Source organism: Trematosphaeria pertusa, assembly GCF_010094035.1.
Source record: "Trematosphaeria pertusa strain CBS 122368 unplaced genomic scaffold BU26scaffold_9, whole genome shotgun sequence".
NCBI lineage: Eukaryota > Fungi > Ascomycota > Dothideomycetes > Pleosporales > Trematosphaeriaceae > Trematosphaeria > Trematosphaeria pertusa.
In genome coordinates this window covers 1169494-1194437 of record NW_022987220.1, presented here as the reverse complement: position 1 = coordinate 1194437, position 24944 = coordinate 1169494, and the positions used below count along the sequence as shown (strand labels likewise).

The 24944-nt window shown below is 54.2% G+C and overlaps 9 protein-coding genes across 9 annotated transcripts; 5 read left to right on the top strand and 4 right to left on the bottom strand.

The window, feature by feature from the left end:
• Positions 1-75: 75 nt before the first annotated feature.
• Positions 76-2888, top strand: BU26DRAFT_541415 (amino acid transporter-like protein). The gene is made up of 6 exons (XM_033831596.1): positions 76-658; positions 712-878; positions 929-1419; positions 1492-1675; positions 1763-2124; positions 2369-2888. Exons 1-6 carry the CDS (start codon positions 275-277, stop codon positions 2461-2463), a joined length of 1683 nt encoding a protein of 560 aa, XP_033682467.1. The 5' UTR covers positions 76-274; the 3' UTR covers positions 2464-2888.
• A 106-nt stretch (positions 2889-2994) lies between these two features.
• Positions 2995-7557, bottom strand: BU26DRAFT_606398 (uncharacterized protein). The gene is made up of 3 exons (XM_033835665.1): positions 7241-7557; positions 3540-7162; positions 2995-3490 (listed from the first exon to the last, which is right to left on the bottom strand). Exons 1-3 carry the CDS (start codon positions 7276-7278, stop codon positions 3075-3077), a joined length of 4077 nt encoding a protein of 1358 aa, XP_033682466.1. The 5' UTR covers positions 7279-7557; the 3' UTR covers positions 2995-3074.
• Positions 7558-7781: 224 nt separating this feature from the next.
• On the bottom strand, positions 7782-10023 carry BU26DRAFT_552196 (transmembrane amino acid transporter). The gene is made up of 4 exons (XM_033832143.1): positions 9355-10023; positions 8925-9306; positions 8649-8871; positions 7782-8598 (listed from the first exon to the last, which is right to left on the bottom strand). The coding sequence occupies exons 1-4, from the start codon at positions 9536-9538 to the stop codon at positions 7975-7977; spliced, it is 1413 nt and encodes a 470-aa protein (XP_033682465.1). The 5' UTR covers positions 9539-10023; the 3' UTR covers positions 7782-7974.
• Positions 10024-10300: 277 nt separating this feature from the next.
• On the bottom strand, positions 10301-11598 carry BU26DRAFT_348346 (carbohydrate esterase family 4 protein). Its single transcript, XM_033822413.1, has 3 exons — positions 11366-11598; positions 10971-11318; positions 10301-10917 (listed from the first exon to the last, which is right to left on the bottom strand). Exons 1-3 carry the CDS (start codon positions 11409-11411, stop codon positions 10325-10327), a joined length of 987 nt encoding a protein of 328 aa, XP_033682464.1. The 5' UTR covers positions 11412-11598; the 3' UTR covers positions 10301-10324.
• A 187-nt stretch (positions 11599-11785) lies between these two features.
• On the top strand, positions 11786-13509 carry BU26DRAFT_429443 (amidase signature enzyme; the record flags this gene model as incomplete). The annotated part of the gene is made up of 3 exons (XM_033823832.1): positions 11786-12184; positions 12237-13024; positions 13086-13509. The coding sequence occupies 3 exons, from the start codon at positions 11786-11788 to the stop codon at positions 13507-13509; spliced, it is 1611 nt and encodes a 536-aa protein (XP_033682463.1).
• Positions 13510-13670: 161 nt separating this feature from the next.
• BU26DRAFT_520611 (ankyrin) lies at positions 13671-15680 on the top strand. The gene is made up of 2 exons (XM_033829329.1): positions 13671-14163; positions 14211-15680. The coding sequence occupies exons 1-2, from the start codon at positions 14061-14063 to the stop codon at positions 15509-15511; spliced, it is 1404 nt and encodes a 467-aa protein (XP_033682462.1). The 5' UTR covers positions 13671-14060; the 3' UTR covers positions 15512-15680.
• A 2023-nt stretch (positions 15681-17703) lies between these two features.
• On the top strand, positions 17704-18768 carry BU26DRAFT_597384 (uncharacterized protein). Its single transcript, XM_033834996.1, has one exon. The coding sequence runs from the start codon at positions 17817-17819 to the stop codon at positions 18585-18587; it is 771 nt and encodes a 256-aa protein (XP_033682461.1). The 5' UTR covers positions 17704-17816; the 3' UTR covers positions 18588-18768.
• A 576-nt stretch (positions 18769-19344) lies between these two features.
• BU26DRAFT_520610 (uncharacterized protein) lies at positions 19345-21062 on the bottom strand. Its single transcript, XM_033829328.1, has 2 exons — positions 20297-21062; positions 19345-20249 (listed from the first exon to the last, which is right to left on the bottom strand). The coding sequence occupies exons 1-2, from the start codon at positions 21036-21038 to the stop codon at positions 19471-19473; spliced, it is 1521 nt and encodes a 506-aa protein (XP_033682460.1). The 5' UTR covers positions 21039-21062; the 3' UTR covers positions 19345-19470.
• Positions 21063-21589: 527 nt separating this feature from the next.
• Positions 21590-24944, top strand: BU26DRAFT_348249 (uncharacterized protein). Its single transcript, XM_033822411.1, has 10 exons — positions 21590-21957; positions 22006-22786; positions 22833-23173; positions 23221-23265; positions 23324-23425; positions 23476-23908; positions 23965-23997; positions 24049-24255; positions 24307-24360; positions 24406-24944. The coding sequence occupies exons 1-10, from the start codon at positions 21727-21729 to the stop codon at positions 24765-24767; spliced, it is 2589 nt and encodes an 862-aa protein (XP_033682459.1). The 5' UTR covers positions 21590-21726; the 3' UTR covers positions 24768-24944.

Here is a 24944-nt window from a genome sequence, read left to right as displayed (position 1 = left end):
CCTCGGCTAGCGCGCCCCTCCGTTGGGATAGCCTGCCTGAGGATCTACCCACACCGCGACATCAGCGGCTGTATCGCCGTATCCACAAGGTTACCCACACCCGCGCCGTGCGTCGTATCCAATTGCTTGTCGCGCGTTAGTAAATGCAAAAGTAACGGGATCTCACTACGGAGCTTAAAAGACGCGCTGGACCCTGGTTCCTGAGGCCCTGGAAACCTTCCCGAGATTGTCGCTCAAACTTATTCACGACTATTGCATTGCGACGACGCACGCAATGGCGACGAAGCAGCACGAAGGCATCGCCATCGCCAGAGACGGCGAAAAAGGCCCCGCGTACGACGTCCCCGAGCACGATGAAGTCGGAAACCTCGAAGTAATCGACGGTCTGCATCGGCGGCTTTCGAACCGCCAAATCCAATGGATCGCTATCGGCGGCTCGATCGGGACCGCACTGTTCGTCTCCATCGGCTGGGGCCTCGTGGAGGGCGGGCCCGGTAGCTTGTTCATTGCGTTCGCGGGGTACTGTTTCATCCTCGCGCTGGCGAACAGCTGCATGGCGGAGATGAGCGTGTTTATGCCCGTGGTTGGCGGGTGGGTGCGCATGGGGAGTAAGTGGGTGGATGAGGCGTATGGGTTTATGGCGGGGTGGAATTTCTTCGTGAGTCGCGGAGGGAGCTTGGATGGGATGGCAATTAACTGACCATGATACAGCTCTACGAGGCGGTCCTGATCCCGTTCGAGATCTCAGCCCTCAACCTAGTCCTCACCTACTGGCGCGACGACATCCCGGTCGCCGCCGTCGTCGCAGCCTGCATCGTCCTCTACGGCATCATCAATCTGTTCGCCGTCCGCGCATACGGCGAGTCCGAATTCTGGCTGTCCGTCTCCCTCCCCTCCACCGCTCCCCTCCACTAACACCCCGCCCCAGCGCCTCCGGCAAAGTCCTCCTAATATTCATGCTCTTCGCCTTCACCTTCGTGACCATGGTGGGCGGCAACCCCAAGCACGACGCCTACGGCTTCCGCTACTGGCGCACGCCGGGCTCCTTCGCCACGTACATCCACTCAGGCTCGCTGGGCCGCTTCGAAGGCTTCCTGGGCGCCTTCTTCCAAGCCTCCTTCACCTGCGTCGGGCCCGAGTACGTGGCCATGGTCGCGGGCGAGGCCATCTACCCGCGCAAAACGATCAAAATGGCCTACAAGACGATGTACTTCCGCTTCGGCCTGTTCTTCATCCTCGGCGCGCTCTGCGTCGGCATCATCCTGCCGTACGACGACCCCACGCTGAACAACCTGCTGCTGACGGAGGGCACCGGCACCGGCGCGAGCAGCCCGTATGTGATTGCGATGCGGAATATGGGGATTAGCGTGCTGCCGGACTTGACGAACGCGCTGATGGTGACGAGTATATTCTCCGCTGGTGCGTTATTTGCCTCTTCCATGTGATTTTGGAGGAGAGGAGGATACGAAGACTAACGGACGGGGCGAATAGGAAACTCATACGTCTACTGCGCCACGCGCACGCTGTACTCGCTCTCCATCGACGGCCACGCGCCGCGCTTCCTGCAGAAGACCACCCGCGCCGGCGTCCCTATCTACTGCTTCTGCGTCACCATGTTCTTCCCGCTGCTGGCCTTCCTGTCCGTCGGCCACGCCGCCTCCGAGGGCGTGAAATGGTAAGCCCGCCCCGTTGCTTCCCACCACCTCTTCCGTTCACATCCCTCCTCTCCCAACATACATCAGCCCGCTAACACGCCCCCCAGGCTCGCCAACATAACCCAAGCCGCGCAACTAATGGACTACATAATAATGTGCACGACCTACCTCTTCTTCTACCGCGCCCTCCAGGCCCAGGGCATCTCGCGCGACTCGCTGCCCTACAAAGGCTGGGGGCAGCCGTACGTCGCCATCGCCGGCGTCGTGCTGTTCAGCGTCATCCTGGCCATCTACGGCTACGCGACCTTCTACGCCTTCGACGTCGGCACGTTCTTCACCTACTACGCTATGTGCTTTGTGTGCATTATCTTGTGGGTCGGGTTTAAGCTCGTGAAGAGGAGTAAGTTTGTGAGGCCGGAGGATGCGGATCTAGTGTGGGAACGCCCGAGGATCGATGCGTATGAGGCTAGTATCGAGCCGCCGTTGGGGATTTGGGAGGATCTTTGGAGGGCGGTTGGGGGGAGGAGGGGGAAGGTGGGGAGGAGGGGTGGGGTTGAGGGATAGGGGGAGGGGGGGGATTTGTTGTAGAGTTAGATGGAGTAGTGGCCGAGCTCCAAGACGCGGATGGCTGGCTTGAACGGCTGGCTTGGAATACGCATTGGTTGCAAGGCCCTGGAAGGATCTGGTTTCTGCTAAGCTTGCGTGTTCTCTAGACCCACTCCTCCACTCCTCTCGGAAGCGCTGCGCTGCGTTGCGTTGCGCTGCGTTGCCACACCCGACCGACTACCAGCCCCCATGCCACCTATGACGCCCGTGGTCCTTCCTCCCTCCCTCTTTGCTGCACTCCGTACACTACCCCTAGATTTCCCACCCACCCCAACGTTATCATACTACAGACCAACGAGCAAGCGATATCGATATCCGCCCACGGTGATGGTAAACAAAGCCTAGCAGCAGAGTGGAATGTCCGTTCCTAGAATCAGCTACTCGCGGGAGCACGAGACCGCTGCAAGGGTGGAGACGCGACCAACTTGCCAGGGCTCGAGGTGACTGTGTATGGATTCGTCCTGATGGTATGGTATGGTGCTGTGCTGTGCTGTACTGTAGATGAGATGAGACGCGCGACGATCTGGGCAGGAAGGAAACCGGCGACATGGTCGCGACACTGTAAGCGGTGTGAAGGATCTGAAAGGCTGCGATTTGGCGTGGGCAGGACCTGGATTTCGTTTGGGGGAGGGCCGGTTGTGCGGGAGCGGGCTGGAGAGGGGAGGGCGGCAGAGGCGGAGAAACTGAGTAGTGGGTGTAGATATGGTGACCATGGACATAGTCGAAGGTCAAGCTGCAGTAATATAATCTATATTTCCAACCGGCCTTCAGGCCTTCAGGCGGCTATCTATTTCCAATCAACCAGACATCCTCCTAGAAGTCCCATGCCCTCATCCCCTCCCTCCTCATCCTCTCATACCAGCCCTTCACATACTCCAGCCCGACATGCGGCCCATACGGATTCTTCTCCCACTGCGGCCTCGGCGGCGGCAGGCCCGTATCCTCTTCACACCGCGCCATCAGCTCACTCATCGTGCCGCCTCTATCATAGCTCAGCTCCGCGCTGTATCCCTTACCCTTGCACTCCTCGCGCATCTTCTGGCGCAGCTCGGTAGTCGCGCCTTCGTTGACGGTGAAGTCGGACGGGCGCACGACGACGCCGTAGTTCCGGGCGGCACCGGAGACGGTGACGAGTTTGCGGTGGACTTCCGCGGCGACGATGTGCGCGGGGCGCGTCAGCGGGTCGCCGAGGCCGCCGCCGCCCCAGGTTATCCATTCGAGGACGTCTCCTGAGGTACTGTTAGCGATTGTTCGTGCGGGAGGGGGATGATGACTTACCTGGCATGACGTGTATGTGGTCTTGTTTCGACTGCAACATCTCCGTATTCTCTTTCTGCTTATCCGTTCCATAGCTGTTGTTCTTGTACAGAGCCTTCTTCGACCTGGAACCCGGCATGCCGCCGTTCACGCCCCACGGCTTGATGAGCCACCGGTCGTCATGGATGCTAACTTCGCCCTCGCTCAAGAAGCGATACAGCGTCCTCTGCGCATTGCCGCCGCGGAAGTATCCGGCGCCTCCGGAATCCGGAAGCGCTTCGTTAGCTTCGAGGATGAGCGGGAAGTAGAGCTCGATGTTCTCGGTAGGAATAGATTTGATAGCTGGGAACAAGCAGTGGCAGTCTGGGCCGTCGCCGATAGGCCGAGCGGGAACACCGCCGAAGCCGATCTGATAGAGGAGGTAGAATTCGCCGTCGGGCTTGAAGCCAGAATAGAAGAGGTGGGGCGAGTCGGAGAACCCAGCTGCGCAACGATAGGCAGGGTTGCGCTGGCCGAAGAGTGCTTGCATCACGTCCATGACGCGACCTAGCAAATGCGTCCGGCAACTGAGGGCCGCAGGTCGTACTGGGCGGAGGATCGTGCCAGTGGGAATCTTGATGTCGATAAGGTCGTGGAAACCATCGTTGACCACGCAGTGTGGGTCGTAGACCGCGAGGAGATAGTAACCGATGAACATCTTGAACATGGTGATGGAGAGATAGAAGTTCATCGAAGTATTGGACTGCGGTGATGTGCCATCCCAGTCGAAGACCAGCTTATCACCCTGCTTTTGCATCGAGCAGGAAATGGCGTACGGCCCTATACCGTGGCCGTCGTCATCAATGAAGTCCGTGAAACCCGACCTCTCATTGCCGATTTTCTCGTCGATGATGGTCTTGATGGCAGCGCGGTTCTGAGCGAGGAGGTTATCCGTAGCTGCTTCGTATACCTCTAAGCCATAGCGCTCGCACAGCTCGCAAACACGTGCAGCAGCAGTCTTGCAGGCAGCGACCAAAGCTACCAAGTCGCTCTGGAACCACTCCGGCTGGCGAGAGTTTCGGAAGAAAAGCTCGGCCAATGGCTGGTTGTACACGCCCTTGTCGTAGAGCTTGACGATGGGAATCTGAAGACCATCCTCGAAGATAGTGGTGGCGTTGATACTCATCGATCCGGGGACTTTCCCCTGGACATCTGTTAAATGCCCGAAGTTCGCAGCCCATCCGATAAGCTCGTGTTCGTAGTAAATCGGAAGCAGGACGATAACATCATTAAGGTGGGATACCGCGCCATCGATCTGATACACATCGTTCGTGACGAAGATGTCGCCCTCTTCAATGGTCCCCTTCCAGCCATTCAGGAACTGCGTGATGAAGCTGCCGAACTGGCCGACCAGCATTTGGCCACGTGTATTGGTGATGACGTTGAACTCGTCTTGCTGCTCTCGGATCGCAGGAGACATGGCGCATCTCAGCATCAAAGTATCCATCTCTCGGCGAATCGAGCCAAGCGCGGACGAGATCAATGTAGATATGAGAGGTTGCTCTTGGATGAGCTGCTCGGCTGACTCCTTCGTATGGGCCGCCTTTTTCTCGGTCTTCTTCTCGGCAGGCCAGATCAGAATGTTGCCCATAGAGTCGATCTCGCCAATATAGCCGGGAAGAATAAGAGTGTTGGAATCCATCTCGGAGATGATTGCGGGCCCAGCAATCTTGATGCCAGCCTTCATGAGCTTGGCCCGATCCCAGAAGTTAGCCTCCACCTTCTTGCCTTCATAGTAGATATCCTGCTTCATCATGATTGCGTCTTCAGGCGGTGTGGAGTCTTTAGCTTCTTCGATGGGTTTAATGGCCACCTCTTCCGAAGCATCGACGACCTTGGCGCGCATACGCATGGTCTCGAGTTCGGCGGTTTCGTGCGAGAAGCCAAACTGCTGCTCGTGCATCTCACCGAACTTCGTTCGTAGGGTCTTAAGAAGGCCCTGTGTATCCTTCAGATCCTCCTCGTTGAAGTCGACGGTGAGTGTCATTGCCTGGCCCTTGTATCTCATATCTGATTGATACATGACCTTTAGAGGTACGTCGTCGTTACCGAGCGCATTCTTCATGGTCTTCATGCAGCCGTCCTTGAGCTCGCCTAGTGATGCCGCGAGGTCTTCGGTTGTGATGTTGGAGAAGAGTTTGATGTAGGTGCAACTTTGTTCGTGGGACATCTTGGTGGTAGCATCGCCCTGAGCGCAGAGGATACCAGGGCTCGGAGGGACGATGACGGGCCATGAGCCAAGGAGCTTCCCGAGGGAGTTCGCATGCAAAGGACCGGCACCACCAAATGCAACGAGCGCAAAGTCACGAGGATCGAAACCTTGCTCGACGGACACAAGACGAAGAGCGCCGTGCATCGACTCGTTGACCAAGTCAATGATACCCTCGGCTGCGGCTGTGATTTCCATGCCCATCTGCTTGGCAATTGATGCCACGGCGGCTGAGGCAGCAGCGACATCGAGCTCAAATGTGCCGCCCAGTAGCTTCGATGGAAGATAGCCAAGGGTCAGATTGGCATCGGTAACGGTGGCTTGAGTTCCACCCATTCCATATGCCGCAGGGCCGGGGCTAGCGCCGCTTGACTCTGGACCAACGCGCAACTGCTTCGTGAAGTCGTTGTAGACGGCTATCGAGCCTCCTCCAGCCCCAACAGTTCGTACATCGACCGACGGCGCCTTGACGGCGAGCGAGCCGACGTTGGTTTCGCGTCGAATAATGACATCGGATCCAGAGAGCAGAGCGCAATCGGTACTCGTTCCTCCCATGTCCAACGTAATCAGGTTCTTGAAGGGCGTGTTCTTCGCAATGAGATGCGACACGGCCTTGACACCACCGGCTGGGCCGCTCATGAGGATATTGACTGGCAGGTTGCCTGCGAGGTCCACCGATGTGAGATCGCCATCCGACTTTAAAATCCGGATTGTATCCGTATCCGCTGCCAACATCTTCTGGAGATTATACATATATCGCTTGACGATGGGCTTGACGATGGCGTTCGCGGTAGTCGTGACCGTTCGCTCGTACTCCTGGATCTCGGGCAACACGTCCGTCGACGTGACGACCTCGACATCCGGTCCAAACTCATCGTGCAGAATCTCCCGGATCTTGTTTTCGTGGGTGTTGTTGCTGAACGAGTTCAACAGCGACACCGAGATGGCTTCTGGCTTCTGCCTTTTCAGGTCTGCCAGGCTTTCTCGGAACTGCGCCTCATTCAACTCTCTAAACACCTCGCCGCCAATTGTAACGCGCTCGGAAGCTTCGACTGTGCGCTCCAGCGGCACAATGGGCTCCGGCTGCACGAAGTTGATCCACGCGCCCAGACCGCCCGGTATCTGACTCCTCCGAACCGTCAAGATGTCCTTGTGCCCTGCGGTAACGATCAAGCCCGCCTTTGCGCCCTTGCCCTCTAGTATCGCGTTCGTGCCGGTCGTCGTGCCATGGTGTATGTACTCGAACTTGCCGTCCCAGTGGTACTTCTCCTGAAGGATCTTGCGCGCTTTCGCGACGCCCTCCTGCACGCCGATGGACTGGTCCGAGGTATTCGTGGGGACCTTTGCGCGAACGGATTGGCCGTCGGGAGTAATGACGCAGATGTCTGTGAAGGTCCTGTGTGCGCATTAGCATTGCTGTTCCATCCCATCTGCGCGATGCAGCGTTTGCCTGAAGGAAAGGGAGACGGCTTACCCTCCAACGTCAACACCAAGCCTGTATCCAGGAGCCATGTTGAGTTCGTTCCGGCGCAATTGCTGGGTCAGCGCAGGCCAGCTGGCACATCGCACCACTCCTGCATGTCCCTGCTATAAAGAGCAAGCTCTCCAAGCTGCCGGGAAAGGCAGCTGGCTCCCTACATGTTCGGGAGGTGCTGCAGTAGGCCGAATCATTGCCGGATTCTGTTCCGCGCTCAATCCCATACGGCACTGATATGCCTATCGCATACCGCCATCCGATGTGCGATACGAGGCGTTGGACGCGGTGGGTTTGACAAGAAATGGGGCGATAAGGAGATGGGCGTGGAGATGCTCGGAGTTACGCTCTAGTGGGTCGATAAGCATCCCTGGCATGCAATTGCCACGAGCGCTGAGAAATCTCAATTGCGGCGGCGCATATGCGCGCTGGACGAGATGAATGGCGGAATGCCATCAACAGCTTCCGAAGTTGGGGTTTGGGATGGAAAATCGATGCATTCAGCACTTTTCGTAGCTTTCGTTGAGTGCACGTGCTCACGCGTCGAGTTCGTATTGTCATCTATTCCTCCAAAAACGCAGCACTGATATGACTTGAATCCGAAATTGCTTCTCCCCCATAACATTACATCTAGCTCCGTGGTAATTACACCAAACCCGCTCATCCACTGAAACGCAGCACTTCGACTCCCCAATCGCACATGTCGCAATCCTCCCACAATCGCACGTCCTCAATCACCCATGGACCCCCGAGTTATCCGCACAGCTGAACGCCCCTCCAATCATCCCATCAGAATACGCCACCTGGATCTGCTTGATAACCCCATACGTCCCGCCCACGCACGTAAACGCGCCGATCAGAATCAACAGCCAATGGCCCCAGTACGCCAACATCTTGACGACACCACCCCTCTTCCAGTCTCCATGGTCATGCAGCCACAGCCATCCAGGAAGACAGATAGCCATGGGCGCGAAGCAGATCGACCCCGTCAACGCGATCAGATACGAGAAAATCGGAATCGCCTCCGCCAGGATAAACGCGACGGCACCGAGAATCGTGGTGCAGGAGAGCCAAGTTCCCCAGTGGATGAGCGAGTTGCGCTGCAGGTGCGGCGAATCGCGCAGGATGCGGACGAAGACGTATTTGGCGGCTACGTGGAGGTAGAGACACCCGGAGACGGCGAGGCCGATGAGCCCGACGCCGTATGAGACTTTCTTGATGGTGCCGCCCGCCGAGCCGAGAGACGGGTTCGTCACCCATTTGCCGCACCATTTGTACACGACGAGGGAGAAGGTGAGGTAGGAGGCTTGCACCAGTGCCATGCAGACGTAGACGGCTTTGTTGTATTCGCGGGGATTCTGGGACAGTTAGTAGCTGGCAGGTAGTTTTGAGGGTAGGGAGAGCAGACCTTCATCTCCGAAATGACGGGAAGAAACGCGCTCGTTCCGGCCGAAGACACGAAGATCGTGCACGTCGCCGTCATGCCGACAATGAAGGACGGATACGCGATGGCGTGGTACCCGAGATCGAAGTCGCCGGTCTGAGGAGCAGCGGCTGGCCGGTCACGCGTCGTGACTCCAATGACCACGATGAAGACCGCAACGTAGATGGAGATGAAGCCGGCCCAAGTCCTGCGCACGCATCAGTATCCGAGCCCGCGTTCCTAAATCAGGACTCGACTTACAGCCACCCAATCTTCTCAAACTTCCTCACACTTGCACACACCATGATCACAATCGCGGACAAAAACGCCCACCAAACCGTACAAGCGGCATGGTCGCTCAGCGCATTCAAACCCGTCGCAAGACCCACGATACCAGAGCCCGTGCAAAGCACATACGCCGCAATGAACAGCGCGCCACAGATCTCCTTGAGAACAGGCCCGCCGACAACGAGCGCCATATCAGCAATAGAATGGCAGTGCGCATGTCGATTGCGAAAGTTGCCCTGCACAATCGCAAAATACGTATTCAACACGCCCCAGCCGATGACCGACATCGCTCCTCCCACAGCACCCAGGCCAAACATAGCCGTAGGTATACTCAGGACGCCCGTCGCGAAGATAACTACACTACATCGTCAGCCTGCAGACCTATCCGCGGAAGCCTACTCACCCTTCAAGAAAATAACAGACGCCTTCGGCCACCCCACAAGCCGGAACTGCACCCCATCCGTCGTCTTCTTGAACACCTCAAAGTCATCCTCCGCCTTGGGATCGAACACCGCATCTTCGACCTCGCCGGCCGTCAGGCTGGCCGGACGCGGCGCGGCCTCGATTTCTTTCTTCTCGTCGGACATGATGCTGCCTTTTCAATGAATATCTCTTCCTCTGCTCAAAGCTCTTGACGTTCGCGAAAAGTGACGTTGCACGCGTGTAGTACAAAGCGCGGAGAAATAAAATCAGACGTCCGTTCGTGTATCAACCCGTGCAACAACGCCCAATTTCAGCAAAAAATCTCCACTGCAGGCACAGAACCACAGCGGCGGAACGTCGCAGCCGTCCGCTCTTCATAAACGCCGCCTGCGGCGCGCAGCCCCGCGTCTCATTGGCGACCTTATCGTTCCCCCGGAAGGGCATGGCGGCGATCAGAGCCGGGGTGCGCTGATAAGGGACGGCGATAGTGCGGCGCGGATTTCCCTGCGCGGCTGCGTGCTGAGGAATCGTGACGGTGGGGAATCGGCGAGGGGCATGGCATGGGGAGGGCGCGGTAATGGGGATGGAGTTAAGCGCGCGTGGTGTGGTGTGATGGCAGGGGAGAGATGGTAGTTGGGGATGGATAGTGTGGGTTACGCGATATGGAGCCCTGGTTGCATTGTTTCGAGGGCGTGTGTGCGGGCCGATGCAGATAGGGTGAGGCGACGATGTTCCGATGCCATCGGCTTGGTCTACCCGAAGATTTGTTTCCTGCTCTGCTTAGCGCGCTCGGTATTCCACGACTTGCGCGATACACGCGTCAGCATGCGCGGGCCTGGTATTCTTCTGGCTGCGGGAAACGACTCCAGGAGTCTTTCAGCAGCGAAATCTAAAGATGCTTAGGATTAACACCTCAATGCAATCCATTCGCGAACATACACCACCTCCATCTACTCCCCACCAGCCCTGCTCCCCGGCTTATACGGAAACCTCTCTCGATAATGCTCCGCAATCTCCCTCCTCGTCGCCACCCAAACGCCCTCCTTCTCACTAACATACCTCATGAAATTCCGCAGCGCCTCCGCCCTCCCCGCCTTCCCCACAATCCGCGCATGCATCGGAACATTCATCATCTTCCCGCCCTCGCGATACAGCATATCAAATGTGCTCTTCAAATACGCCTCGTAAGTCTGCCCCGCGCTTGTCACAAACCCCGGGCTCATGTGGAACTTGCCGTCGTTGCAGTCGTAGTTGTACGGCAGCATGAGCATGCCTTCGCGCTGCTCCGGCGGGAGATTGGCTTCCCAGGGCAGGTCGACCCAGTAGGGCACGTCGTCATTGTAGCATTCGCTACTGTAGAGCAGCGCGTGGCCCATTTCTTTCAGCACGATCGGGACCAGCGCGTGCGTGTTCGGCGTGCCGCGGCCGAAGTAGAAACCCACGGGGAGCGAGCCCGTCGCGGCGTGCAGCGCCGTCCACGTGTCGCGGATGTATTGTTTGTCGGCTTCGAGGTCGTAGTCCCAGAATTCGAGCCAGCGCAGACCTGTCGCTCGTCAGCCATATATCTTTCCCCTCATCTCTCAAGTAGCAACTCACCATGCGCCCCGATCTCATGCCCCTCCCTCACGCACGCCTTCGCGAACTCGGGGTTCCGCTCCATTGCCTTCGCGATGGCCCACAGCGTCATCTTCCACCCAAACTCCTTCATGAGGCGGAAAATGCGCCAACAGCCGACTCTGCTCCCGTACTCGAAGTCCTGCTCGGAATTGACGTAGCGGCCGCCTTCTTTCGCCCAGCCCGCGCCCTTCTCCCATAGATACGGTTCGCTGAGGTTGTCGCCGTCGTACCAGCTGCGCTCGCCGCCCTCTTCGTAGTTGAGGATGAAGGAGACTGCGATGCGGGCGCCGTTGGGCCATTGGCAGTCGTGGCTGGCTTCGCCGAAGCCTGTGCTGTTAGAAATGTTTGGTGTGAAGAGAGGCTTTTATACGTACCTTCGAAGTCCCGGGGCAGCTGGATGGCTTCCTCGACGTGAGGCATCTTTGCGATGAGCGGTTGAGTGACGGGCACGGCTGCAGTTGCGGGAATGTGAGCGCCCTCAAATGGAGAGGCGCTTGTTATTCAGATCATTTTGTCATGATGTAGACTGTCCATCGCGGGAGCAATAGACCCGACGAAGAAACAGCGCCCAATGCCGATCAGAGCCCCGCAGTGGGGTATAGCGCAGGTATCCGCGGTTACATGCGAGAGCTCAACCTTGGGCTGACAATATGGTTCGAGTGTAGCGGACATCGCCGAGCTTATCGCCGAATTCGGATCACTCCCGGAATGAACTTTGGCGTAGCTGCAACGCATTCTCCAGGCAACGACATATCGCCTCCTGCAACGATGGATGAACTCTCCCTGGAGCAAATATGTCTGTCTTCTCGGTAACGCCTAAGGACGGGAATCCAGTCACTCCCGAAGTGCTCGACGAAGTATGCGCGTCGCTCAAGATTACACTTAAAGATGAAGAGAAGGAAGATTACCGAAAGCTGCTCGCTGTATTCCATGAGTCGGCTGAAGAATTGATGGCGATTCCAGATTACGAGCCGGAAACAGATCTGGAGCGATTCCCGAGAGAAAATGTGCATTTTCCGGAAAAGGCGGATAATGAGTACGGAGCGTGGGCCTGGAAAGTGCATATCGAAGACAGAGCGCCGAAGAGCTTGAATGGGCTACTGGCTGGCAAGAAGATAGCGCTGAAGGATAACATCGCGGTTAAGGACGTCCCGATGCTGCTGGGGACTGCGTTCGTGAAGGGCTATGTACCAGTACGCGGTACCCTGGGCTTTGCGTAAGCCGCACGCTTACTCGTTGTAATAGAAAACCGACGCAACCGTCGTCACACGAGTGCTGGAAGCTGGCGGCACTATAGAAGGCAAGGCAGTCTGCGAGAACCTTTGCCACAGCGCGACATCCCACTCCGCAGCTACAGGAGCAGTCGAGAACCCACGAGCAAAAGGCTACTCCTCTGGTGGCAGTTCGTCCGGCTGTGGGGTCCTAGTAGCACTGGGCGAAGTGGATATGGCTATAGGCGCGGATCAAGGAGGCAGCGTCCGGATCCCGTCATGTAACTGCGGAATTGTAGGCTTCAAACCGACCTTTGGCCTGATTCCATATACTGCCTGTGGCTCCAACGAACCCACGAATGACCATTTGGGTCCGATGACCAAGACGGTGCTCGATAATGCTCTTCTTCTGCAAGCCATCGCAGGTTCTGACAACATCGACGACCGGGGTTTTGCGGCTCCTGCTCCAGATGCGATACCCCGGTACTACGAAAACTTGAAGAAGCTAGAGTCGCCCAAGAATCTTTCCAGCTTCAAGATTGGAGTCATATCCGAGGGCTTGATCGGGGCGGTAGTCGATACTAGAGTCAAAGAGACGTTCTTGAAAGCGGCGGAGGGATTCCGGAAATTCGGAGCGACGGTCGAAGAAGTCAGTGTCCCGATGCATAAGAAGGGTCCAGCGATATGGACTGGTGTGAGCAAAGTCGGCGGATATCTAAATAAGACGAGCGGAGCGTATGGCAGGAGGGGCCATCAGATGTGGGATCTGGTTGCGCTGATGCATCCCCTGAAGCAGGAGAACTGGGACGATGCCTATGTCTCGTACGTAGCTCCAGCTCCAGCTCCAGCTCGCAGTAACGATATCATGCTGATTGCCAATTAGGACGAAGAACATCTACCTCAACGGCGCATATGCCGCAATAGCGTTCCCATATCTCCTCGCCAAAGCTACGAATCTCTCCCGCCAGCTACGCGCTGCCTATGATGCCGCTCTCGAAAAGTACGACGTGCTCGTCATGCCGACGTTGCCGTATATCGCTACTTCGCATTCCGCTCCTGATGCAACGCCCCTAGAGCAGATTGCAAAGCAGGTTGGTCTGACCAGCAATACATGCCAGTTCAACCAGACCGGCCATCCTGCCTTGACGATGCCGGTGGGGCTGTTGGAGATCGAGGAGGGGCCGCTTGCGGGATCGGGCGTAAAGCTACCGGTGGGACTACAGATCGTTGGTAGGTGGTGGGCGGAGGAGACGGTACTGAGAGCTGCCTATGCGTGGGAATTGAGCAACGAGTGGGAGGCCATGTAGTCGGTGCGAGTGCGGTGGAGAAAGCTGAAGCCTGAGATGGCTCCAAAGTTCGTTATCGATAAGATACTACGCTATGCCGCTTCTAGAGTAGCGGGGTGAATCGACGTCTTGGGTAGTGCGGGGATTCTAGGTTTCCTGACTTTACATTCCCTCTGCTCTATTTTCATCGAAAAGATCTTTACCGTCTTAATGAACGGCCAAAACCTGACTCCGACAACCCCTTGAAGATATCCAGGTCCACTTTATTGCAGCTCAGCGTTCCCCATCAGGCGGCAGAGACACGGAGTCGAGAGCGCGAGCGCAACGACGCCCCGTTTCGCCTCGATAATATTGCTGTTGTTGACTCGATAAAGTACGGGCAACTACTTCTCAGGCGTATCTTTCACTGGATCATAACTTTTCTTTCTCTTTCCAGTCACTTTCCCCCATCTGTCTTCCCGGCAGCCACGTGACAAGCCCTACTGGCGTTGCCTTGAATTCCTTCCAGTTGGAAGTCCTCACCCAATTGTCAAACACATTGCGCACTCGAAACTCAACCTCGGATTTCTCCCATGGAGCTACTCGATATCCCGCACGAGTTGTTTGCTCGCGTCATCCATCTTCTCGTCGAGACGGTGGGCGTTTGCGAAGCCTTCCGATACCGGCCGGTATGCAGTAAGTGACTTCTTAACGATTCGAGATTCGCGATCTGACCAAGCTAGAGCTGTTTGCTGCCGAGATCTTCCAGAACGTCGTTGCGTTTCAACCTATGGATGCCTTCACGGACCCTATCACTCAATCAAATCAAAAGCAAATCTGGCATCTAGATCGGTTCGTGAAACGCTATGGTGCGGTTATCATGCGTAATAGAGTCGAGGTGCCGAATGGATTCTCCTCCGACCTCCTTACCTGGGCTAAAGATATGGTCGAGGCATTGCTACGTGTGCAAGGTTCAGAGTCGGAAGTCACAAGGAAGCAATATACCAAAGACCTCTGCCAGTCCATTGCTGCAAACGTTTCCGGCCAGGTCCTACGGAAGCTCTTAATTGGCCAGTCTCAAAACATTTCCAGCCAAGTTCTACCGGGGGTCATCATTAACCGGCCTCAGGACGTCTTCGTGCCTCCTCTCGACGAAATTACATCGAAGTCTCCAGGGACCTTGTTCATTGCCGCAGCTGCTGCCACCGGAAACTCCAGTATTGTTCGACAGTCGCTTGAAACGAGCGACACACACCTCTTTCGCAACTGCTCCCCGTTCCGCAACATTCTGGCCGCGGCGGCGGGATCTGGAAAGGTCGAAGTTATGGAAATCATCTTGGACCAGTTCTCCTTTGCGTTCATTAGAAAGCAACAGCTTGCGGATACAATCCATAGGAAGCGTGTGCGACTGAAGGTCTTTAAAGACCGACTTAAAGATGCTCTCCACGTCGCCTTCTTCGGTCGACAGAAGGACGCGGGAGAAATGCTGCTCTTGTATCTGTCGCGGCGCCCGGAATTCTCTGGCTATGATTTCCCTCATCTTCAGAATTATAGAGGCAATACTACGGAAAAATTCGCTTTCGGCGAGTGTGTTCGATGCGACAATAGCGAGCTTATCTGCTCCACGCTCCGATTCAAATATGGCGGAACCCTCAAGGCCTCGCAAAATGACTACATATGCATCCTTAACCAGGCAGCAACTGAGATCCTTAAGAGGTTGCTTATCCAAGGCCTGGTGGATCCCAATCACGTCAAGAGCACCACCCCTCTCATGAACGCCATCCGAAACCACAACTACCGGGTTGCCAAAATCCTCTTGAAGAATGGAGCAGACATCGACGGAACTTCCAAAGGAGAAGACGGCGTGACTGCGCTGTGGCATGCAGCCAACGCTGGCGACAAGTCGGCTGTGAAGTTCTTGCTGGAGCACGGTGCCGACCCAGATTCGAACGTTGGCTGGAGGTCGCCGCTTCAGGCTGCAAAGGACCGTGGACACGACGTCATTATCAACCTGCTCTGTGAGGCCAAAGAAGCCCGAGAGTAGGAGTACCGGCCTGGACTCTAGAAACCCACTTCCCGACGCCTTCGATTGACAAAGCCCACCCACGCTGGGAATAACACTTCCTCCAATGGCGTCAGATATTTTGTTACCTGTGCGGCCATGTTAATGGAAAGCATTTTCGGATCCCGTAGGCCAAGTCAATGAAATCCTCTTCCACTTGATCTCATTTCGCTCCATCCTTTGCCCAGTGTGAATTTTGATAATGGAATATAGTCAATGACATCGTGCCCTCCGTGGTATCCGGCTCGACACCATCGCGCTGCAATATGAAATAGTTGGAGCGCTTTAAAGCCACGGGACCGCGTCAACGTCGTAGCAAATTCCCCGTGCCGATTAGAGGCTCCTCACCTTAGATCTGGTAAGCGTGCATCACGATGTCGTCTGTTATGTCTGTCTCTTGTCTATTCGTCTTCCCGCCTATACCACTAATCTCCCATCTTATAACGAGTTCACGAGGAGGCCCGTAATAGCCACATCCCGTATCGCCATCAGAGACCCTGAAGTGCTTCAGTGTCCTTTACTGCGCCCGCTCTTCACTGTTATAACTGATGCTGACGCCCTTCGGGTCCTGAGCCCGCGTCCCTAGTGCTGGACAGTGCGGAGTATTTGGTTCTCTGGAATGGGTATGAACATGGTGGCACACATGCGGGCGTGTCCTATTCTTGATTCTAGATGTCATTGAGGGATGGCTTCAATAGGTACCGAGCCCCGCGAGTGAACGGTCCACTTACAAGAAAATTCATTGAGCAGCTTCTCACTATCACCTACGCAAAGGTCCTCCTGGAGCCTTCAAGCCATTACTCTAGACCTTAATGAATCCGCATTAGGTCCCGAAAGCCTCCACGTTCCTCTATACACCTCTCGCGCTGAACGGCCTTCGCTGTACACTACGTGCATCATCTATTCCTAACTCAATGGTAGGTATGGCCTATGGAAGCCAACTTCATCTTGTCTAAGATGGTTGATAATGGGGTTACTCCTGATCTCGCTCTCTATACCCTGAATATTACGCACTGGAAGTCGTTATAAGGTGCAGTTCGAGCAAAACCACTCATCCATCGCCACCGAACGACCCATTTACTCAATCATAAGCCGTGCTACTGGGGGCGCGCTACTGTGCCTATTAGCCCACGGCTTGTGAAGCTTCATTAATTTTGACCAGGAACCCTACAAAACTTCGGCATCTTGACATTCACATATGATTCCTGCAAGAAATGTCTGTCTATCTTGATGCGGCTCTCAGTTTCCTTAATGCTTTCGTTCCGGGCACTGACCGAGGTTGGAGTTTAATTGTGTTGGAATGCCGAATTGTCCTTCTCTTACTAGTTTTGGTTTGTCTACTTCTGCGACCTCTTGAAGGCATTTATCTAGTAACACATTCGCTTGGATTCTTGAATATTTGTTCCGGAAGTTCTTGAACTCAAGTTCCCGAAGGATCTCTCATGAGTATGAGCTAGCAATATCTAGTGCGTGCTAGGAAACCGCCACTTCGTCTGGACAATTAGAGCAAGATACAAGTCATGTTCACTGTGTTGGCTGGTGTTCAAAGCTTAGACGTGTCTAACTTGAGCAGGATAGCGGTTTTCGTAAGCTGTATTAATATGCTTAGTTTAAATAGAGCGGACTAGCGGAAAAGTTAGCTGCTGTCTATTTTTATATGGGTGGAACCTCCTTAGATCCTGCTTGAGACTTGTAGGATTACCTTTTGAGCTATTTCTACGGTGCTTACTGATGTTCCCTACTTTGGTCACATTCTGCTTGCCCGAATGATGCTTCTAGACCACAGGTCGATCAATTGTTAGATGAACTAATGCGAAGAAAGCGGCCTGCTAGTCCAACAAAGCACTCATGATTGAGCTCCGTTTCAAGTGCACTGGGTTGACATCAGAGCACGAACGATATCTCTCGCTCGGCTATGTGTGGGAGTGGGCATGCTAAGTACGAGCTGAGCAAGAACAACTAAGATCTAAGATATTCATGCAGATGTACTTCCGGCAAGGAAAATACTTAACTGCAATAATCCGGGATACGATCAATTGGATGAAGAGTGTCGGCGAACAATACTTGTGGGTTGATCCGCTTCAGTGTTTTCACCTTCATACACGGGCTCCCGTGACTAAATCGTTTTCGGACTGGCGCGTTTGCAGCCCTCCGCCGAGATTACGGCACTCCAACTTCATCATCCTCCGCCGACATTCTCCTCGAAATCACACACACACACACACACACACACACACACACATAACCACTCGAAAAGTTCGATAAACCCATATACGTACCGCCGATCATGCCGAAACAAAAGCGAATTCCGAAGTTTCAGGTAAACCAGTCGAAATACTTTCCATATCCGAACGACGTGGTGCGCGACCTGGCTGACATCCGTGGAATCGAGATCGAGGGAGAGTGGAGCAAAAGGTACAGGGTCAAGATCATCGAGGAGCTGGAAGCATGGGACGCCGATCCAGCACGCAAGACGGCCGAGGACATCGCTTTCCAGAAATGGAAAGAGTTTTACCAGGTCACCACTTCCAATTGGCCGACATCGAGAATTCAGCTCGAGCTTCAAGAGGGCGGCTTGCCCTGGCATAATGGGATTCCAAGGCCAGAACTAATACGCAGTCTCTATACTCTACACCAGGATTGCGGCTTTCATCTACCTCTGCGCTCCATTGCATACAACAGCGACATTACCCGAATGCTATCACGAACCTTCACAGCGGACCCCAAGCGCACCGGCTTCCTCGATCTCCCCCGCGAGCTACGCGACGCCATCTACAAAGATGCGTTCTTCAACGACCCCGCCGGACTCAGTCTCGCAACCGTATTCGACGAGTGGCGCGTCTATTACGATGTACAGATGGACCGTAATGGAGAGATGGACAGCTTGCGCATTTACATTGACCGCCGAACGTCCCGACGAGCTGCCAGCCGTCGGACCAAATTCACTCTTGATCTCATGAGCGCTATGTCCCGGCAAGTCCGACAAGAAGTCCGGGTTGCACTACAAGAGAGCCTACAGTTCGAAGAAAACCGCAGAAACCGCATCGCGAGGCGATGAATGGAGGGAAGAGGGGAAGAGGACTTCGGGGAGACGGTGTTCGGACGAGCGTAAGGGTGGGCAAGCTTGCAAGCTTTCTCTGTGATACTTGGCTGCTTAAAATGGTGATCGTGGAGACTATCGACTTGCTGGATGCTATGTATTGTAACACAATCTGAACACGGCATGCCGAGCTGAAAGCATGATACGAACACTAGTACCTTGCTAAAAACACTCCCGCCACATATGCACGTCACTTACATCTTCCTCCACAACCACTCTGCACTCAAGCCCTTTTCCACACCGGGTCCTAACTCCCCGGCGTAAGGCGTCTTCTAACTCTTCTACCTCGTATCCACGATCCGCTCCAACCGGAACCCATATCTTGTCACCGTCGACCACAGCAAAGGGTTATACTGATCTTGATTTACAGAACATGACCAGCATAATGGCCCTTTATCTTCGCATTCAGCGGTATTAGCGATGTCACGCTTTGGCGGGAAGTTACAGTTTTCTCTGATGTTGGATCGCAAAGATAAGCAGGCAAAGGAGAGGCGTTATAATTCTATGATGTGTGGCTGCGAGGATGCTGGGCTTCGCAGAATGGCACGGTTAGAGATACACGATACACGGAAACGGGCGGAGGAGGAGTGTGCTGTCCGGTGTATGATAGCGGCTTCTCCAGTGGGTGAAATGGTCAAGCCACTGTACGATGTCGATGAGCACCTTGCTATGAGAGGGCACAGGCCGATAATGTACGAAAGGAAACTTTTTTCCGCACCTATTTGTTTCGGGTCTAATTTTGCGGTTTCTCTCTTGTGAACATAGGCGGCTTCTAACATTCAAGACGGAAGTTCTTCCACTACTTCTTCTGTTTTACCGCACTCTTGCCCAACTCCCTTGCTTAATGGCGTGGGTGTAGAAACTCCTGGTCCACGGTTACAAGGTGCACCCTGTCCTTGATTCCTCTCATATGGATTGATCGCTCAGTAACCCTTTGAGTCTCTCCCATGATTACGAAAATCTTAACGGCAGGATGGCACGTATGCTCTTTGATCAGCCCGACCAGCTGGTCCACAAACCCACTCGCAGTGCAGGTACATCTGTCAATACGATCGAGGAAGATGAACACCGAGGCATACCTGCTCATTGCCTCGTCGTCTATTATATCCCTCAGCAGGTGACAGGGCTCGGCCGGCTCAGGATTACTCCATTCCTCGCTGTGCGTATGGGTTCTCAGACACCGGGATCTCCCGGGTTCGGTGATGGTCTTGGGTTCCCCAGCAGCGATTTGGTAGATCACGTGAGCCATGCCTAGATAGGCCTCTACGTCTTCGCGCATGTTGTCTTCACTCATGAAGAAGTGGCGTGTCATAAAGGAATCGGCTTTCTCTTCTTTGATCTCGCCATATAGCTCAAAGGCTGCTATGGAGAGCCACGAGAGGCTCGTGCAGTCGGCGGCTTGGGAGGTCCCCTGTAGCAGGAACAGGGATGAATGCTCGTTATCCTTCCAGCGGTCGTACGCCGTACTATTAAGAACGGATCGGTCAAAGAGCTTGTATTTGGACCTAGACATGTGCTGGATAGAAAGCAGGGCGGAGTGGTATGCGTCGACCGTGGTGGACGAGGATGGGTCGACTTGAAGCAGTGTTTGCGCATCTGAGAGAATATCGGCTTCCTCCAGTCAATATTGTTCATGGTCATCGATGCTTGCAACGTACCTTCTTCAGCTTGTCTTCGTCTCTCAGCATCTTTTCGCAGCTCTTCCGCGAGTTGACGCTGCTCCTCGGCGTATTGTCGCTGTTCTTCAGCCGCATTGACTAAATATTGGAGCTTCTCCACCGTGTACCTGTATGTACTGTTCTTGATTGCTTTGGCATCGCTATCGATCGCTTCTTTCAACGTGTCCAGCTCGGCGTTCGGGGGGTGCCCGATCACGTACCACAGACGGCTGAACCACCGGCGATTGTAATAATGGGCGGCGGCGCTGCTGTATGCGATTACATTCTCGGTCAAGCGTTCCAATGATGGATGCAATCGAGAGTAGTCGACAATGTCGCAGATCTGGGCGAGATCGGGAAAGGCCAGGGTGATCGAGTTGAGAGTCGATTCGATATGCTCCTCAATCCCTGTTTTATTGACGGCTACGATGAAGAGGATGGAGATTGCGGTGTAAGGGACCTGTGCCTTTTCCCCTGCGACGTTCTTGACGACTTCAATGATGCCTGAATAAGCTGCCAAGAACTCTGAGACGCGCTTGGCCAATGCCTGTACCCTGTCGCCCGCCTTTCTCAACATCCACCTCTCCCTTCGTTTCTGGGCTTCCCTCGCCTCTTCCGCAACGCGCTCGATCAATTTCTGAACATCATGGTCTGAGCTCAGCGACCGTAATTCCTTCGAGTGTGGCAGTTTGGCGATGTGTTCGTCCGATTTTTCGATCAGGCGATGGCGCTCAGGATTCTGCGCAGCCATGCTCGAGGCTTATAGTACGGAGTTCTGGGTCCTATAACGTTATAATGGACCATCACTTCACGTCTCTACCTATAAACATGCTGCTGATTGTCATGGGACACTCCAGCCCTCCTCCTGCGTCGAGCTGAGCCGCCTCATTGAGTTTCATCATACGACGTGGTTCCTGCCCGCGAGCTTTACGCCTCTCGCTTGCAGCCGGTACGCGACTGGCTGGAGGTATTAATTTCTATGGCATGATATCTCTAGTCGCCCCGATGCTGCCTGCGACCAAACGCTATTCCTGTAGCAGCGTGTCAATACGGCGCGATTTTGCGCCCACCAAACCCCCGAGGCTCCCACCCACACCTTTGAAGATGGCTGGCTGCACTCGCACGCGGCTATTCGCGAAAACTTTGAGGCTGAGTGACGGCTGACCAACACTATCGAAACGCACCATATCACGAGCTCAGCCCAAACGCCAAAAGACCTCTTACAGCAACGACAGACTTTGCCTTTCTGTGGACTATGCTGGACATTTCAGATCACTCCACGAGAAGCGACTCCTAGCCCGACAGAGGAGGTGGCTGGTCGCAAACCTATTTAACGCAACGAGGGTTTAAATGCAGTCTTCCGTCCTATGCTCTTGTAGGAGTCTCCGATTTCTGAGTGGATTGTTTTGTCATTGAACAGTCGCTTACTCTCAAATGTAATGGATAACGGCACGGTGCCGGTCACGGTCGAAACGGTACCGCCTATTCCCATGTCGCACACTGATGTTGATACCGCTACGCCCGCTGACGGCGCGCCTCTAGAGCGTGGCCCCGGTCCTGATTCAAGGCCATCATCTCCTGCTCCGTCATCTGTTTCTACGCAATCGAATTCGAGCATACCATTGCGCTTGGCAGCCGCTATCGAGAAGCTCATCGGCACTCTCCCCGATGTAAGCATCACGGTCATCCTATTTTCATTGCTTACACAATTGCGATAGGAGTTTGGAACGAAGAAGGCTGACGCAGAGCAACGCTACCTCGATGCTTTGGAAAGGACTACCATGAAACTCAGGAAACTTTCCAAGCTCAGGCCATCCTCAGCGACAAACTCTTCGCTGCCTTCCGATGCACCAACTCCCAGCCACAGCGAGACTGAGGAATCGGACGAAGATCTTGATTCAACAACAGAGCATTTGGAGATCTCACACACACAAGAGGTGGATTTTAGAACGAGAAGGTGGATAGAAGAAAGGCATGAATGGGCGGAAATTGCGGGAGAAGAACCACGGCCAGCCCCACTGAGGGGAATACCGGAAGACAATCACGCGTTCACTTTCCGGACCTACGATGGCCGCCATGGAGACCGGCGTCAGGAAGCCACCATACACTGCCCCAAGCTACGGAAGCTTCTTGCTACTGAGCTCAAACATTATCCTTTCGAGCACTGGGACTTGCCTCACATGAAATTCCGACTCGACTTCTTCCCCCTTGTTCACAATTGGAAAAGACTGGAATGTGTGGCCGATACCACGCTGAATACTGACAGCTGCGGAACCCATTTGCGGCGGCTACTAGATGCAGTTCGGAAATGCAAGAATGTGAACTCTTACTTGCGTCACCTCGAGCGCGGAATAAAGACAGTCCATTACCGCCATTTGGGCTACTTGTTCCCACCTGGAGAGGTCGTCTTTGCCAATGCATCGAACCAACCGCAAGCTTTCCGTGTATGTGACTACAGGTATGAACCCAGGATGTTCCAGCTTTTCTGCTGGACATATGGTATGTTGCACGTGAATTTGGTTGTACGGATCGCTGATCGTGCTAGTGTTCGATGGCATCTCCTTCAATCGCGAACCTTTCAGATTCGTCATTGACAAATTCTCGGGCTCGAAGCAAATCCGGATGCTGCGATGTTATCCTCTCAAGTATCACGAGAATAAGAACATGCGCACCATTCTACTGGAGAAAGGTCGCAAATTTCGAGCTCTCGTCACCCGAGAAAAAGAAGAAAGGATGTTTGACTACAAAGGTAACATCTACCTCTGCAGCGAAAGGCCCGAGGATGTTTTCGGAGAAAAGTATGCTGGCGCGGCCATACAAGCTACGATGATAGCGTCGATCATCAATCACAATCGCGGACGGAGAAGGATGTCTCCCCAGGACGATGTATGTTCTACGTTCATATATCTTGGCGAGTGCTCACAACACTACAGTTGGACGAAGTAAACGAGGTCTATGCGGACGCTCGGACTATTCCGGTAATCCTGCGCTCCCGGATCATGAGGGCCACCCGGAAGCCTAGCTAATAGTGTTTAGTATTCCGACCACGTTATCGTTGATATTGAAGCCTACAATTCCTACGGTCCACAATGGCCTCGACGGCATCAGCCACTTCATCGACCTGAGCCTTGTAAGGAGGTACCTGCACCAATTCCCTTGATGCACATGCAATAGGCTGATATTTCGAGTGTGATTGCATTAAGTGCCAGACGAACCCTGAACTACAGGAGCTTCTCAAAGTCAAGTACGATAACGTCCGAAAGCTCCCCTCTGGAGATTGGCCCGAGTTCGAGGAAGAACAGTTGCTTATATGCCCTCCACGTGTAGCGGGGTACGCTCTGGCCAAAAAGCTTTGGGTCTTCATGGAAGTCGATAACCTTCAGCCCATAAACAAACTCTCTGTGGCTAACTCAGGCACTTCCAACCTACTCGACTCTTCAGATTGGGCATTTGACAAGGTCATCCTCCCCGACGACGATGAATGGATTGAAACCAAGGATCTCATCCGTACATTGATTCGAGATCACACTAATGTAGTGAGTCGGAAAGAACCGGGCATACCTGCGCCTCTTCATGACCTGGTCGAAGGCAAGGGTAAAGGACTCGTAATTCTGCTCTATGGTAATCACCTTCTGGCTAGTATAGACTTCCGTGTGCAAGCTGATATTTTTGCGAAGGTGAATCAGGTGTCGGCAAGACGCTAATGGCAGGTACGTATGCTTTCATTCACCAGTATGTCCATGCTAACGAACATTGACTAGAGACCGTCGCCAGCTACACCGGGAAACCTCTGTTGAAAGTCAGCGTCGCCGACATCGGCCTTACCATTACGACGGTCGAGGAAAAATTGGAGGAGCATTTTCACATAGCCACTCGCTGGAATGCGGTCCTTCTATTTGATGAAGCTGATATCTTGCTCGAGCAAAGGACGGACGAGGCTGACTTGCTAAGGAACTCCATGGTCTCCGGTTAGTTTGTAAGTTTCCGGTATTCGCTTGTTGCGGCTAACTCGTGCGCAGTCTTTTTGAAAGTCCTAGAATACTACGAAGGCATTCTGCTCCTGACGACGAACCGTGCGTCTTATCCACAGCTTTTTAAGTCTAGCTGAATGATCATAGGACTCCTTACCTTCGACATCGCTGTTCAATCTAGGGTTCATCTCGCCGTTCAATTCCCGCAGATGAACGAAAGAGTACAGAAACGTGTCATCAATATGTTTCTTGATCAGATCGCACGGGAAGATATAGATTACGATGAAATACACCGCTGGGTCAACAAACGCCTCAATTCCCAGTTCAACGGCCGCCAAATCCGCAACATACTTTCCGCGGCGATCAACCGGGCTAGGACTGAGCGTAGGAAGCTGCAGTTGGAGGACATCGAGATCTTCTGGAACCGCGCGAGCGTCTTTCAAACCTACCTTGCGGCTCACACTTCGCAAGTCCTCAGTCGCCAGCTCGCGCCGAACCAGATTCATTGACCAGACCCCTTGTTGTATGTTTTGAAACGTCATCTGTCCTTCGTATTTTCTCTCTCTATTCTCTTGAGAAATTGAAATACTCGGGTACATCGGATTGCTAGCTCGTAGAATCTCATAAGCCTTAACACTTCGGTGTAATTTGAAAATTAATTTGGAGCATCTACGAACACTTTCTCT

Coding starts and splice junctions, on each gene's coding strand:
- BU26DRAFT_597384 (XM_033834996.1), top strand. CDS start 17,817: ATGCCGAAACAAAAGCGAATTCCGAAGTTTCAGGTAAACCAGTCGAAA.
- BU26DRAFT_348346 (XM_033822413.1), bottom strand. CDS start 11,411: ATGCCTCACGTCGAGGAAGCCATCCAGCTGCCCCGGGACTTCGAAG. Junction 11,319..11,365: donor GCTGCCCCGGGACTTCGAAG/GTACGTATAAAA, acceptor CTAACAGCACAG/GCTTCGGCGAAGCCAGCCAC. Junction 10,918..10,970: donor GCATGAGATCGGGGCGCATG/GTGAGTTGCTAC, acceptor GACGAGCGACAG/GTCTGCGCTGGCTCGAATTC.
- BU26DRAFT_606398 (XM_033835665.1), bottom strand. CDS start 7,278: ATGGCTCCTGGATACAGGCTTGGTGTTGACGTTGGAGG. Junction 7,163..7,240: donor CTTGGTGTTGACGTTGGAGG/GTAAGCCGTCTC, acceptor ATGCGCACACAG/GACCTTCACAGACATCTGCG. Junction 3,491..3,539: donor CCACATACACGTCATGCCAG/GTAAGTCATCAT, acceptor ACAGTACCTCAG/GAGACGTCCTCGAATGGATA.
- BU26DRAFT_552196 (XM_033832143.1), bottom strand. CDS start 9,538: ATGTCCGACGAGAAGAAAGAAATCGAGGCCGCGCCGCGTCCGGCCAGC. Junction 9,307..9,354: donor GTCTGTTATTTTCTTGAAGG/GTGAGTAGGCTT, acceptor GATGTAGTGTAG/TTATCTTCGCGACGGGCGTC. Junction 8,599..8,648: donor CCGTCATTTCGGAGATGAAG/GTCTGCTCTCCC, acceptor TAACTGTCCCAG/AATCCCCGCGAATACAACAA.
- BU26DRAFT_348249 (XM_033822411.1), top strand. CDS start 21,727: ATGGATAACGGCACGGTGCCGGTCACGGTCGAAACGGTACCGCCTATT. Junction 22,787..22,832: donor GCTTTTCTGCTGGACATATG/GTATGTTGCACG, acceptor TGATCGTGCTAG/TGTTCGATGGCATCTCCTTC. Junction 24,361..24,405: donor TCTGCTCCTGACGACGAACC/GTGCGTCTTATC, acceptor GAATGATCATAG/GACTCCTTACCTTCGACATC.
- BU26DRAFT_520611 (XM_033829329.1), top strand. CDS start 14,061: ATGGAGCTACTCGATATCCCGCACGAGTTGTTTGCTCGCGTCATCCAT. Junction 14,164..14,210: donor CCGATACCGGCCGGTATGCA/GTAAGTGACTTC, acceptor TGACCAAGCTAG/AGCTGTTTGCTGCCGAGATC.
- BU26DRAFT_541415 (XM_033831596.1), top strand. CDS start 275: ATGGCGACGAAGCAGCACGAAGGCATCGCCATCGCCAGAGACGGCGAA. Junction 1,676..1,762: donor GCCTCCGAGGGCGTGAAATG/GTAAGCCCGCCC, acceptor CACGCCCCCCAG/GCTCGCCAACATAACCCAAG. Junction 2,125..2,368: donor GATCGATGCGTATGAGGCTA/GTATCGAGCCGC, acceptor CGTGTTCTCTAG/ACCCACTCCTCCACTCCTCT.
- BU26DRAFT_520610 (XM_033829328.1), bottom strand. CDS start 21,038: ATGGCTGCGCAGAATCCTGAGCGCCATCGCCTGATCGAAAAATCGGAC. Junction 20,250..20,296: donor TGCTGAGAGACGAAGACAAG/CTGAAGAAGGTA, acceptor AACAATATTGAC/TGGAGGAAGCCGATATTCTC.